Genomic DNA, 14,283 nt, shown 5'->3' with positions numbered 1-14,283 from the left:
GGGAGAAGTCCTACTCGTTTAATGGTTTTCCAGGGGCCACGGAGGAGACTAAACGCGGAACAAAGGAGACCCCTCACATGTCCATGTCCCTTCTGTCTGTCTTTAGGCGGGCAAATGAGTCACACCGTCAATGGGGCGACTTATCTGCATGTAGCCTACATTTTTAGCATGTAGGCCTACTTTTATGCAAATGTGCAACAAAAAGGTGGTTTATCTTTATATTAAACCAAATAAATAGAATACTTTCTACACTAACTAAAGGAGCATTATATTCTAGTTTGCTTACCCTTCTAGAGCACTGTAATTTCATTTCTTTATCTTTCAAAAAAATGTACATGTAAGTCAATGGGTCCATGAGGACACCAGTCTCATTATGACAATTAAGGGGTTAAGTTTAGTCAATGAATTATCTAATAATTGGAAATTTACTCGCTTTGTATCTCGCTGTTAATGACAAATCTATGAGCACAAGAATATTTCATTGAGGTACAGGAGCGAAAGAAACAGGTATTTACTATCAAGAAGAGAGTGAAAAAGGTGTTAATTAAAGTGAGACATTTCTATTCAGAAGCAGTGTGAGGCTCATTTGTCAGAGATAGCTGACAAATGAGCCTCACACATCTTTTTTTTTCTTTCTGTATTCTCGGTAATGATTTTATATATGACCAAAAGTCATATATATATATATATATATACTGTATATATATTTATAAGGAACAGCTTCATTCTGACATTCTGAGGGCAGAAGAAGCCCACAGCTGTCGGATTTGTGAATAAATTGCAACCTCTTGTGGCTCTCCTGGAAGTCGCAGCAGCAAAATCCCAGTGACAATCGTGTTCCTTTGCCGCATTCGTTTTCAGAATGTATTTATACATTTTATGGCTTAATTGGGGCATTTTATCATCTATTTGTATATGTGAACAGCATTGCACATGGTTTGAAAAGAAAATGTGAAACAGTTAGCATTTTACATTACCTCATTCAAAGGCAGGTCCATCAATTTATCAGAGGCAGCTTTGAGCCCGATTAAGCCTTACAATCCACACAATTGCTGAAACATAAAAAGCATGAATGTAAAAGACAGCATGAAAAATGAAAAACACCAACACAGGATAACAAAACATTATTTCTTTATGTAATTACAGTTTCAGATTGAAGAATAAAATCAAAATCTCTGTGAAAAAGTAATTTGATTACTTTTTGTCTCACTCTCGCGTTCTGCAACTTCGTTGTTTAAAACCTAGCATTATCTTTAATAATAATAACAATATGTCATTATTGTTTTTTTCCTCAGCATTTCATCTTGAATTGCTTGGTTCGTTCACAAGTGTCTATACAAGTGTCTTGGTTTATAAGGAGATGTTGGATAACAAATTGCTTTTTCATTGAGGTATTGAACTTGACATCTCTCTTCTTAAATGAAAAGCAGCCTGAAGAGAGATGAGAGCAGAAGATGAAAAGAAACTGCATCATATCAACAAGAATCATGACAGAAGCAATGGGGAATAAAATCGAAGGAAGTGACCAAACGCAGAGGCACAAAATATATAAATACTACAGGGAATAATGGGAAACAAACATGGCAAACGATTGAAAAAGAACAAAAACCAAAACCAAAGTGAAACATAAAGTCTACAGAATCATGACCTTAGGAAGTTTTGGGGATTAAAGATGTTTTAAGATAACATATTTCCTCTTTGCTTTAGATTTACAACAGATCTCCTGTACTAATTCAGCCTAGTTTGTTTGTGTGTGAGCTTGCAGGGGAAGACATCACTGCTGAATAAGAGGTTTGCTTTTAAGCGTAGAATCTAAGTGAAACCATCTGGAGAGATATGTTCAGCCAGAACTCCCTTTTCTAAGCCCTAATGCTTCTTTTTCGGGTTTATCTGCCATGGCCTTACGTAAATGTATTATATCAGAACCTCAAGCACCTGCCCCCCCTTTCATAGACTGTGAAGTTTCCACGTCAGAGAAACATTTCACACCTATTGGGTAATAAACTTCACTTATTTCCTGAAGGAAATGTAATTAGTCGTCAGGGAGATGCATAACCATGGCTCGCAGACAAGCATCAGTATTAGCAAGCAACAACAATCCATAATCTGATTTAAATGGCCTGAGGGTTTGAGACACTGATCAGACCATGTGTTTCACAATTTAACTACAACATTGTTAACTGAGCTCTATCCAGTAATTTCCTGTAAGCTCTCCAGTTTGCTTACGTTAATAATAGGCTGCTTCATCTGACCCAAAACACTTTGGGTCAGATGAAGTCTGATCAATTAGATCAAGATTTATAATGGTTTACAAATATTTTTTTTTCACATTTGTCCATTGGTGGCAGTAGGCTGTATGTCAGATATGATGAAACTTCTCAAATGCAGCTAAGCCTTGATGTGACACGTTTGCATAACTCTTTCTATTTCAAAAATACCTTCTGCATTTACATAGAACAGTGACTCAAATTTACAAGCAGGTGCTGTGAATAGCAAACAAAACCCAAGGTCCCTTCACCCTGTCCATTTTCAGGCCACAAAATTGAATAAATGAAAAATGAAACAGATCATCGGTTTAATTTTATTTTTACCATCAAAGCCTGAGGCAAGTTTGGACAAATATTTGAGGAGTCATGCTCTTCTCCTCATGCAGAAAGTCATTCTTGTTGTTTATGATTAAGGCAAAAGAAGGATTCATCTCAGCTTTGGAAAGGGGAAATCATGAACACTTGACTTTCATATTCAGACTAACTTTGAAGTTAAATTAATCTAAACTGTTTCCTTGTTATCCCATCTTTAATTTTCTCATGTCTGCACATTTTTCATCTGTCTTCAGTAGTCACATTTACCGATAAGGGTTTGTTGATGTCTCACCAAAGAAGATTTATTTCTGAATGTCTGATATTTGTAATCATGGGAGCGACTGCCAATGCTAACTAAAACAGTTTGCAGTCTTCAAGCACCTCTGCCTCCTCCCCATGTGCTTCCCTCCTCCTCCTCCCCTGCTGAGTGTGTGGGGGGTTTGTCAGGCCTGTTTGTCAGGCCTGACAAAAAGCGCTAAGCTGAATTCTTTGCACATCTGTGGTTTGTCATTACAATCAAGCAGCAGATATCTACAGTAATCTCTAAGCCTCCTCCATTGTTTCCAGTCCACTCAATATTGTCGTGTCTGGCAGAAACTTGTTGTAAACGTATAATGAAAGGCTCATTGTTCGTCTTGTTCTTACAAATGTCCCGTTTCTACTTTAGGACTCACTTTCCTGCAAATCACAAGTACAACACCAAAGGCTACAACATGTTTCATGATTATTTCTACCACTACCACTATCTGAAGCGCAGATTTTGCCACGTATATTTTTAGCTTATTTAAGGAAATTTATTATCCATTTATTGCTGTTGATTTTCGATCATATTTCTTGTTTAAATGCCTACTTGTTTTTTACAGATGTAGAGCTAAAACTCTGCTGAAGGAAACTTTCTCAGATTAAGAAAATGTAATCTGACAACAAGAATCATGTTGTCAACATCTATTTGGTTTTGTATTGATTATTGTAATTCACTTAACAAAGCCGACTATGACTGTCTTCTTTAGAGTGCTTCTCCAAGGCCTCTGACTAAGTCTGCTGAGTTTTTCATTGAGGTACAATGAAAAACTGCAATAACCATTGCAGTTGCACTTCGTTCACATTAAATCCAAAGACAATTTTTAGATCTTAACTTTGCTGACAGAGTCTTAATGAACAAGCTACTGAACATAGCTGCACTTAAAGTGTTTCAAACCCCACTGAGAGGGGGGGTTTATTGGAAAAGTTAAAATTTGTTCAGGTATTAGCAATGAGCAACCCACATAAAAACTGTTTTAGTAGTTAAATTAAACTAATATTAAAAGGGTTGTATTCAAATACAATGTTCTCTGTGATTAATGCTGAAATCTCAATATCATTTAACTCCCTGAAAAGAAGTATGCAAGAAAAAGAACACATCTGCGAATCAGGTTTGGTCTCAGACACGCATAACTCAACCAAAAATATTATTGTCTTGCACTAACAGGTAAAATGATATAAATAGATAATACAAGGCCTGAACTTTTCCCTGAGATACAGTTGGAAGAGTAGCTCACAAGTTTAAAATCAAAGAAATAGAGACTAAAGAAGTTCAGAAAGAGGAAGTTGTCAGTGGCCGTCACCATATTTTCGAGGAGGCTGGTGGTCAAAAACCTCTGACTGACTGCAAAAGAGCAGACTCGGTGGCAGCAGCCACTGAGGTTTCAATTTCCACAGAGAAGCATAAAATAAAAATACTGGAAAGCTCCATGCCTGAACGTCGCAAGCAAAACAAGAGAAGTCGGCTCCAATGTACTCTATAAATGAGGAAGAGGAAAACATTTCAGGCCTATGAAAAAGGGGTATGTCTGGAGATACAAGAATGAAGCATTCACTGACAAGAAGAGGGAAGCATGTGGGTGTTTTAGTGATGCTCTGGGATTGCATCATTTCCTATGACACTGAAAACCTGCAGCATCTGGATGACAAACTGGATGTAATCAGGGCAATGATCCCAAATACAACTCACAGTCCACCAAAGCTTGGCGTCAGAAAAAGCCCTGGAAGATTTGAGTGGCCATCATTGTTGCCTGATTTGAATTCTTTAAAAAAAAAAAAAAATCTGAGAAAACCCAAACCTAAGACTGCTGATGAAGTGGAGTCCTTTCCCCAATCCTCAATAGTTGTGTCTGACCATGAGGCAAGTTTGTTGCATGTTATAACAGGACAAGTGTGCTCTGCTGAGCAGGGTTTTGAGACAGAGTTGTCATTAAAAGTAACATTTTGTGTTGAATTAGCAGAAACCATTTGGAATGTTAGCTGTGTTGTATTTAAATTGCTATAACTCAATTTGTTGATAATTTGTTGTGCACACAACCACATTTGCAGTGGGGTTTAATAATTTTTCTGCAGCTACACATTAAAGAGCTTTCTTATCCTTTGACTTGGTGGTCTGTTTTAAAAAAGCAGATAACCCAACAATTCTAGACATCTAATTCAAAATCTGTTTTCCATTTTGTCTTGTGAAATAAGGCGTTCAGGTTTTGCCATCGCTCAAGTCCCTGTCTGAGGGTTCAAAGACCCTGAATCTGAGCGAGTCAGTGAACAGTGTGAGGATTAAGCACTTTGTTGTATCTTAAACCCAATCAGGGAACACGGCAGCATATCAATGTGCTAAAGCAAGCTTTGATTTCTATAGCTGGAAAAGCGACCTCACAAAAACTGAGTCTGATAAGTACAGCAGGCTCACAGCCTGAAATTCATTCTCATCACATTTGTAATCATGAAAACGCTGTCTTTTTTTTATTTATAACTACATAAATATTGAACACCTATTCAATATTTTGTTCTTTTTTTTTTTTATAAAGTTTTGATATAGTGATGTCCAGTCTTACTTTGTATTTATCTCTGAAAGTTGAAACGTCAACAAATACAGCTTTTCTAGCTGAGAAAAAGTTCAGACACAATAATATTGAAGATGTCTTACTCTCTGTCATGTTCTTCTTGGAGAGCAAGGGTTTCCTCCTCTCACTCCTACAAGGTGCAATATCTTCCTGATTACATAAATCTGCACCTTTACATCAACAACAGCAAAAACGTTACCTATTCCTCACCAGAAATTTATTTTTTCCCCCAGATTTTACAAAGAAAATTTAAATGGCTTCTTCTTTAGGTTTAATAGTTTGATTAAATTCATATAAATTTTCATCATCGTTAAATTTGAAGGCTATTTCAGGGTTTTACTCTGTATCAACAGTAACAGGAATCAACCTATTATGGTCTTATGACTACAGAAACAATGCAACTAACTGTAGTTCAAGCCTTGAGTGGAAGAAGATGTAAAGCTCAGGATTTCCTACATGCAAAGTTTAAATATATTTGGTCAGAGGTCATGATGAATGAGTAAATAAAAGATGAAGAAGATGAATAAAGATATTTAAGGACATGACAGAATGGGTTTAGACTAATAGAAATTCTATTCAGCCATTCTGTCTGAATTTGATACACTTTAAAACCTCTTTCATAACAAGCACACATTTCCTCCCATATCAAGAACAGACCTCTCCCATTTTATGTGGTTTGTCCTTGGGCAAAATCTGAACACTTCTGCAGGTGACAGTAAATAAAACTTCACACTGAAAGAAAAAAAGTAAGTAGGTTGGATTTTTCTCCTTCACTTCTCCTCCCTTTGTGAAGTCTTGTGTTGGTGTGCTTTTGTCCGTGTGTGTCTTTGTCTCCCATGACGTCTGGCCAGTGACTCAGACCCTTATAATGAAGTTTCCACTCAGGGACACACGCACAACTTCCAAAAATAAAGAGAAAAAAAAACAAGAAAACGATTGAATTGGTCAGGTTGACTTTACAAGCACCCTTAATTGTGTTCACACATGAGCAATTAGGCTAAGCCTTTTAGGGATTCTGACCCAGACCTTCCAGTGTTCACAGCTAAAGAGCCACTGTTTTAACGGTCATGTGTTAAAAGGGAACTTCAATTCAAGAAATTACTGGAAAGAACAAAAACATCCCAAAGAAACATTTATTTGGGAAATTTGAGGCTTTCTAGAAGTGCATTCAAATAAGAAAATATAAAGAGCACAGTGTGTAAGATAAGTCGTTCAGTTATGCTTAATTTCTTCTTTTTTTTTATTCTGGGATGAAGAGAGCTCGCAGTATTGATCAGGAGCTGTGTGGGTGGCCATGCGCAAAAGCGCACACACTCCTCCCCGTTTGGAGCAGAGAAGTTGATGCCGCACCTCAATCACACCCAGAGGCCTTGAGACTCAACACTCTTTAATTCTTGCAACTATAAAAAGAGCTTTCATCGTCAAAAGAGGCAACGGCGAGCCTATCTCCTACTGAGCATTTTATTACTGGGAACGGAGAAAGCTGGAGCAGGAGAGTGACTGGAAGTCTGCGAGATCTGAGGAGCCAAGACCGAAGGGGGAAGCAAGAAGGGAAAACAAGAATTTCAAAAAAGGTAAAAAAAAATAATAATAATAATAATTTATTTTAATGGCACTGATATGAATAGCAGCAAATGTAATGACAAGCACCTTGAAGTGCATTTGGGCAGATGTTTGAAAAAGTTTAAGGTTTGATTTTGATTGTTTTCTAATGTTATGGGGGGGAAAAAACGTGTTTCATTTTATTGCAGCTTTGTAGGCTCCTCTGATCAAAGTGCGTATATCAGTGCAGATCTCAGCTGAGTGAGTCATGCTGTAGAAAGAGATGAGTCTCTGCCAGAGCTACAAAACAAAAAGCCCACCAAGGAGTCACAGTAACAGAGCAGGGAGGGGGAAAAGCACCAGGAGCCAGTTTCTCAACATAGACAAGATTATTATCTCATACACTTGATACCTGTTTTAATCACCCAGGAAACTGCAAAAAACAAAAGTTTAAAAAAAAGTTCTGATTGAACTTTAAATGTTTAAAAACTTGATAATGAGTACAATTATTAGAAAATTATAATTTTTGAACTAAAATCTTTTTTTTTTAAATCCAATGAATAAAGTGAGGAAAGAAAGTTTTACTTGAGAAGGATTTTAAACATTGAAAAGTCCTTGAAAGTCAATTTCTCTACATGTCCTCAAGATGGCGAATATGGTAGCCTCAGTAATCTTTCTTCAGCTGCAAATGTTTGTATTAGCACTAAGTAGCACATTTTGTTCACTTAAATAAATCACAGCAATGTAATCATCATCATTATCTCTTTATTGTGTGGTTTTAGGCAGCTGTAAACAACAACAGCTTCTTCATGATTATTTCATTGCTTCAAATTTGCCTTTAAAAGGAGATTACAGAAAAAAGCAAGCAAATTTTCAGATTTAATAATAAAAAACAAAAGAAAAGAAGGCTATAAAAATTTTCCTCCATCCATCCACACATCCATTTTCTTCCGCTTTATCCGGGGTTGGGTCGCGGGGGTAGCAGCTTCAGAAGGGAGGCCCAGACTTCTCTCTCCCCAGCCACTTGTTCCAGCTCTTCTGGGGGAATCCCGAGGCGTTCCCAGGCCAGCCGAGAAACATAGTCCCTCCAGCGTGTCCTGGGTCTTCCCCGGGGCCTCCTCCCAGTGGGATGTGCCCGGAACACCTCACCAGAGAGGCATTCAGGAGGCATCCTAACCAACTGGCTCCTTTCGACGTGAAGGAGCAGCGGCTCTACTCTGAGTCCCTCCTGGATGACCGAGCTTCTCACCCTATCTCTAAGGGAGAGTCCAGACACCCTACGGAGAAAACCCATTTTGGCCGCTTGTATCCGTGATCTTGTTCTTTCGGTCATGACCCAAAGCTCATGACCATAAGTGAGGGTGGGAACGTAGATTGACCGGTAAATCAAGAGCTTCGCTTTTTGGCTCAGCTCTCTCTTCACCACGACAGACCAGTAGAGCACCCGCTTCACAGCAGACATTTCGCCAATCCGCCTGTCGATCTCCCGCTCCCTTCTTCCTCATTCGTGAGCAAGATCCCGAGATACTTGAACTCCTCCACTTGGGGCAGGACACCCCCACCCCTGAACCAGAGAAGGCACTCTACCCTTTTCCGGCTCAAGACCATGGCCTCAGATTTGGAGGCACTGATCCTCATCCCGGCCGCTTCACACTCTGCTGCGAACCACTCCAGCAAGAGCTGCAGATCACGACCTGGTGAAGCCAATAGGACCACATCATCCGCAAAATGCAGAGATGTGATTCTAAGGCCACCAAAACAAATCCCCTCAATTTTCTAGGTTTCGCCTAGAAATTCTGTCCATGAAAGTAATGAACAGAATCGGTGACAAAGGGCAGCCCTGGTGGAGTCCAACTCTCACCGGAAACGAGCCCGACTTACTGCCGGCAATGAGGACCAGACTCTCACACCGGTCATACAGGGACCTGACAGCCCGTATCAAAGAGCCCGGTACCCCATACTCCCGGAGAACCCCCCACAGCGCTCCACGAGGGACACGGTCGAACACCTTCTCCAAGTCCACAAAACACATGTAGACCGGTTGGGCGAACTCCCATGCACCCTCCAGGACCCTGCTGAGGGTGTAGAGCTGGTCCAGTGTTCCATGACCAGGACGAAAACCACAAGCTCTTCCTGAATCTGAGGTTTGTCTATCCGACGGACCCTCCTCTCCAGGACCCCTGAATAGACTTGCCAGAGACGCTTAAGAGTGTGACCCCCCCTATAATTGGAGCACACCCTCTGGTCCCCCTTTTTGAACAAGGGTACCACCACCCCAGTCTGCCAATCCAGGGGAACTGCCCCCGATGTCCATGCAATATTGCAGAGTCACGTCAGCCAACACACCTTACAACTTCCAGAGCTTTAAGGAACTCCGGGCGATTCTCATCCACCCCAGGGGCCCTGCCACCGAGGAGCTTTTTAACCACCTAGGCGACCTCGTCCCCAGAGATTGGAGAGCCCAACCCAGAGTCCACAGGCTCAGCTTCCTCAATGGAAGGCATGTTGGTGGGATTGAGGAGGTCTTCGAAGTATTGTGTCCATTGCCACGACAGGCACCGACAACCTTGCGGCCACAGCTCCGATAAGCAGCCTTGACAATGGAGGCACGGAACATGGTCCACTCAGAACCAATGTCCGCCACATTCCCCGGAACATATTCAAAGTTCTGCCGGAGATGAGAGTTAAAGCTTCGTCTCACAGGGGATTCCACCAGATGTTTTTTTTCTCATAGATATGGTTTAGTGTGTCTTGGTCATCAGCTTCTCAAGACAACCCTGGTTAGATAACCAGAGTAAAGCTGTAATGCAGTTTTTAAAATGATTAATGCATTGTTTAAAAGTGAAAAAGACTATTCAAATCAACCATGTGTGGAAAAAGTTAATGGCCACCTTGTCGGCAACAATTTCATCAGACATCTTTGATAAATCTTAATATGTCTTTGACGTCACTGTGGAGGAATTTCGTCTCTTGTTTAAGATCAGTCACATTGGAGGGTTTTTAAGCATGAGCAGCCTGTTAAATGTCATGCCACAGCATTCAAGCCTGGACTTTGATTAGACCATTCTAAAATCTTAATTTTGTTTTCTTAAGCATGTGCTGTTTAGAGGTAAACTTGCTGGTTTGCTTTGGATCATATCACAAACTGATGGCTACACATTCTCCTTCCACATTTTCTGATAGAGAGAAAATTTCAAAGTTCTACCAATAATGCTTTCATCGTATCTGTAAACTGAATAGTTTCCCAAAAGTCTCTGGGTCATCAATAGTTCTTCTGGGTTGTGTTTTGATCTCCCAGATGGGTCACTGATGCACTTTTGAGTCATTTTTGTGAGGCCTTTGAATATCTGTCGATCAGAAAATGATGCGCTGCTTTTTCAGATATTTTTGCCCATTTCATTTTGTCAGACAGGTCCTAATAAAGTCATTCTTTTGATCCTACAAGTGTGTCAGTCAAGTAGATGGTGAAATCGAACCAAAAATAGTTAATTAGTTTTAAAAAAATTAAAGAATTCACTTGATAAGTTACATCTTCACTTGCATTATCATTTGAAAACTGCATTTTGTATTTACTCAAGTTTTTTTTATAGTAAGTTATTTGATGATGTGAAACATTTAAAAGTGACCCTGTATCCCCTTTGATAAATCTTTTCAAATCTGTCACGTTTCTGCTGTCACTAACCAGTTTTAGATAAGATGCATGTGATAAACACGGCCATCTGCTACTATGCGTTCTCCAGCAGGAATGATCACCGCTGGTATTTGAGCTCAGCTATTATTCAACCATGACACATACTGTAGCTATACAGATCATCTCATCTCAAATACAGCATTGAAGCAAATTGAGTTATATAAGGCAGGAATGCGTTACACAAGAATAAAGATCAAAAGACTCTGTTTCTTCTAATGACTGGAAAATTCTTCTCCCCTGTGATCAAGTGAAGATTTGCCTCTGCTGGATCAGAAACATTTCCAGTGCTCTTAAAAACTTTGTGCTTCTTTTTCTTTTCTTTTCCAGCTCTGAGTTGGAGAAGAAGATGGTGTGTCAGTGCTGGTTGTTTATGGTTCTGATGGGATTCATGTGCAGCTCTGGGTCTGGCTCAGTGTGCTTAGAGACCTCTACGTGCAATGACTTGAGTAACAAGGACATAATACAGGTAAGTCAAATTATTTTTAAGCACTATTTGCTGTGCCTGGTCACTCATTTCCTGTCATTTTCTGCCACAATGACAAAATAATGACACATAATAACATCATCATTTGGAACAATGATAGAAAATAAAGCTCTGCAGGTTTTTCTGGTTCATCTTTTTAAAGAATTTTTAAAAGAACATGAAGTCCTTCTGAATATTCTTGACATCTTAACTTATGTACCTTTTCCACCATTACAAACTAAAGTTACACAGGAAGATTATTTAATTAAAAGAAATGACAGAGTTGATTATCCAATTGTTTTTTTGTTGTTTTTTATACTGTGAATAAAATTTGTTTAACTTTGGTAAAGAAAGTAGATTTAAATCTAAGCAGCCATGGAAGTTATTTTTCAATACGGAAATGCTACAAGTTTTAATAATTTACCTTTGATTCAATGTTAATTCTGCTATTTTAAAAAAGTCCAAAAGATGAATCATTAAAATAATGCTCATTTATCGTTCTTGTGCTTTAATTTTCCTTATTAGTCAAAGAAAATATGGAGATCATTTAGATGGTCAAATAATAAAAGCAGTTCAAAAAGAAGGAAACAGTTTCCTATTAGTTATAAATCAGCCATTTATAAACTAGCAAAACACACAGAGCAGCACTTAAAAGTGTGCACACTCCAGTAAAGGTGGAGGGGTTTTGACAAATAAAAATATGAGACCATGATAAATAATTCACAGGCTTTTTCCACAGATGGTGGGACGTTTATCTCAAATGAACAGATAAACAAAATAGCCTGTCATATATTAAAAAAAGAAAAAACCTAAAATACTAAAGCTGGTCGGAAAAGTGTGCGTACCTTTCTGAAGCTCCTTCTGACTCATGGTCTGCTTCATTTCACATCTGCCATTAGTTCCACTGATTATGCTTAACCAGAAATAGAGCTCATCTGTCCTTGAAGCATTTTTCTCATTTTCCCACATTTGCAACTTTAAGCCAGAGTTATAGTTGTCAGAGAGGTCGCAAAGGATAAGAAGTACCCCATTATTCAAAGGAATGGGCCAGGTGGGATATGCTGGAGGAACAATCTGGAAGGAGTAACATTAAAACAGGACATTTCTCCAAAGTTATTGAGAAGAAAACCTACAAGCTGGACAGGAAGCCTGTCGAGAGCTTGACAGCATTGGCCCCCGAACAACAAATGCTTTGCTCCTCCATTTTATGACCAAAAGAAATCTGCTCACTTCCTGCAGTCACAGACTTCTAAATTCTCTGTAAATTGTTGTTGCGAGTATTTTCTTTAATCGAAATAAAATAAATAAATAAATAAATATTGGAAACAGTCATCTAATTTTAATCCCATCGTCTTGCCTGATTGGGAAATAAAAGGTGCTTCATCTCAAAGAGATTGGTCCACCCAAGTTACTTACAGCCATGAAAGAGAAAAAGTCCCTTTCTTGTTCTTTTCCAAATTTGCTCACTGCATTTATAAAATAATCAGGTGCCCATTGCTGACAGCGCTACTGTAGGATCTGCAGCAGTTTCCAACAAGGACAAATTGTTTTCTACATGTGATAAGTATCTTGTGTAATTCCCACATATTTGGAGTAAGGAGAAGGGTTGAGAGGTTTTCTTCTCTCCAAAGAAAACACTTAAAAAAGTTAAAATGAATTTAATTTTTCAACATAACAGTGAGTCGAAGCGTACATCCAGATTAATATAAGGGTAACTCCAAAAGACAAAAAAATCTATATTTTAGAATAGCCAGAACTTGTAAGTATAGGTTTAAGAGAGAGCAATGAGGTTATTGCATTTTATGGATGTATGATTAGATGAAGCTCAATCAGGCACCAAGTGTGAAATCTTTTCGCTAAATTTTTAGCTGACACTTTAAATAAAAATGTTTCATGGTTTTGTTGAACCGTTCAAGTGTTTGTGCTTAAAACAGAACAGATAATAGCATTTTCATATGTTGCTGCTGTCTGTGTGGTTTCCCCCACCCACAGGACTGCCTTCACCTCTGCGCCTCTGCAATCGAGCCTGAAACCAAGCCACCCAGGGTCACAGATCAGCAGGAGAATGATGATTTTGATGTTCCTGAGGAGAGCCATACGGGTGACCTGCTGCTCAGCATCATTCTCTCCACTCTGGCTTCTGAAGGCAAAGTACCGGAGGGAGATCTGAAAACCCATGATGACCAGCGCCGCTCTTATGAAATGGAGCATTTCCGCTGGGGGAAGCCTTTCGGCCGAAAGCGCAGGCCTGTTAAAGTGTTCCCCTCCGCTCTGGATGAGGAGGTCTTTCCCCTGCGGGCGCGCAGGCACTTGAGCTGGAACAAAGCTGAATCAAAGGGAGGCGTTGTTAAAGGAAAGCCTCAGAATAAGGATGTGCTCGGGTCCAGAGCCGGGTTCAGGTCTCGGGCCACACCAGAGAGAAAAGCCGAGACCTACAGGATGAGTCACTTCAGATGGGGCAGCCCGCCTGCATCCAAACAAAACAATGGGTTTGTGAAGCTGTGGGAGGAGAAACCTCGGGAAAAGCTGTCCAAGTTATTCAAGAACATTTTAGTGAAGGATGTGAAAATGATAATGGGCTAAAAAAATAAAAAAAAGGTCGACCAAATAGAGTAAAGGTACTAAAATAAGATCAGAGAGGTGAATTTAAAATGACTCTTGGCTAGTTTCCATATGTCTTAATGTAAATTCCAGAAATTAGTTGCTATCTTTAGAATGCCATTTTTGGGGCCTAATATTTCATTAAAGGACTCTGTATGAAGACAAAAAAAAGCACAACCTGCTTTAAGTTCTTGGAAATGACTTGAGAGGTTCAAAGTAACTCTTATTGGAAACTCAGTTAATGACTTAAATGTGTTATCTGTTCAAATATTTCTTTGTGGATGTTATGTGTTGAAGTAATTTAGTGGCAGACTGGTTTCTTTTTGTAATTTATTCTGAAAATAAATATTTAGTTTTTGCAATTGACAATTCAGACTGATTTCATCTTCAAGATAACACATTTTTATGATGATTAACTTCTGCTAACAGCCATTTTGCCCTGAAAGTCAAAACAAAAAAAGACAACAAATACTCTTTATGTTGGTATTTCATATCTGAAAAGCTTTCAACATGATCAGTCTAGTTTTGCCTACATGTCCC

General features: G+C 39.1%; 1 protein-coding gene across 1 annotated transcript; it reads left to right on the top strand.

Moving 5' to 3' along the window:
* The first annotated feature begins 6,722 nt into the window (after positions 1–6,722).
* Positions 6,723–14,109, top strand: LOC116734026 (pro-opiomelanocortin-like). Its single transcript, XM_032585134.1, has 3 exons — positions 6,723–7,020; positions 11,007–11,145; positions 13,135–14,109. Exons 2-3 carry the CDS (start codon positions 11,026–11,028, stop codon positions 13,723–13,725), a joined length of 711 nt encoding a protein of 236 aa, XP_032441025.1. The 5' UTR covers positions 6,723–7,020; positions 11,007–11,025; the 3' UTR covers positions 13,726–14,109.
* The last annotated feature ends 174 nt before the right edge of the window (positions 14,110–14,283 follow it).

Source organism: Xiphophorus hellerii, chromosome 15 (genome assembly GCF_003331165.1).
Source record: "Xiphophorus hellerii strain 12219 chromosome 15, Xiphophorus_hellerii-4.1, whole genome shotgun sequence".
Lineage (NCBI taxonomy): Eukaryota > Metazoa > Chordata > Actinopteri > Cyprinodontiformes > Poeciliidae > Xiphophorus > Xiphophorus hellerii.
This window is presented reverse-complemented; position numbering and strand designations above follow the sequence as displayed.

What these genes read in the sequence shown, in the direction of transcription:
- LOC116734026 (XM_032585134.1), top strand. Translation starts at nt 11,026, where the DNA reads ATGGTGTGTCAGTGCTGGTTGTTTATGGTTCTGATGGGATTCATGTGC. An exon ending in GTAACAAGGACATAATACAG is followed by an intron (nt 11,146 to 13,134) that starts GTAAGTCAAATT and finishes CCCCACCCACAG; the next exon opens with GACTGCCTTCACCTCTGCGC.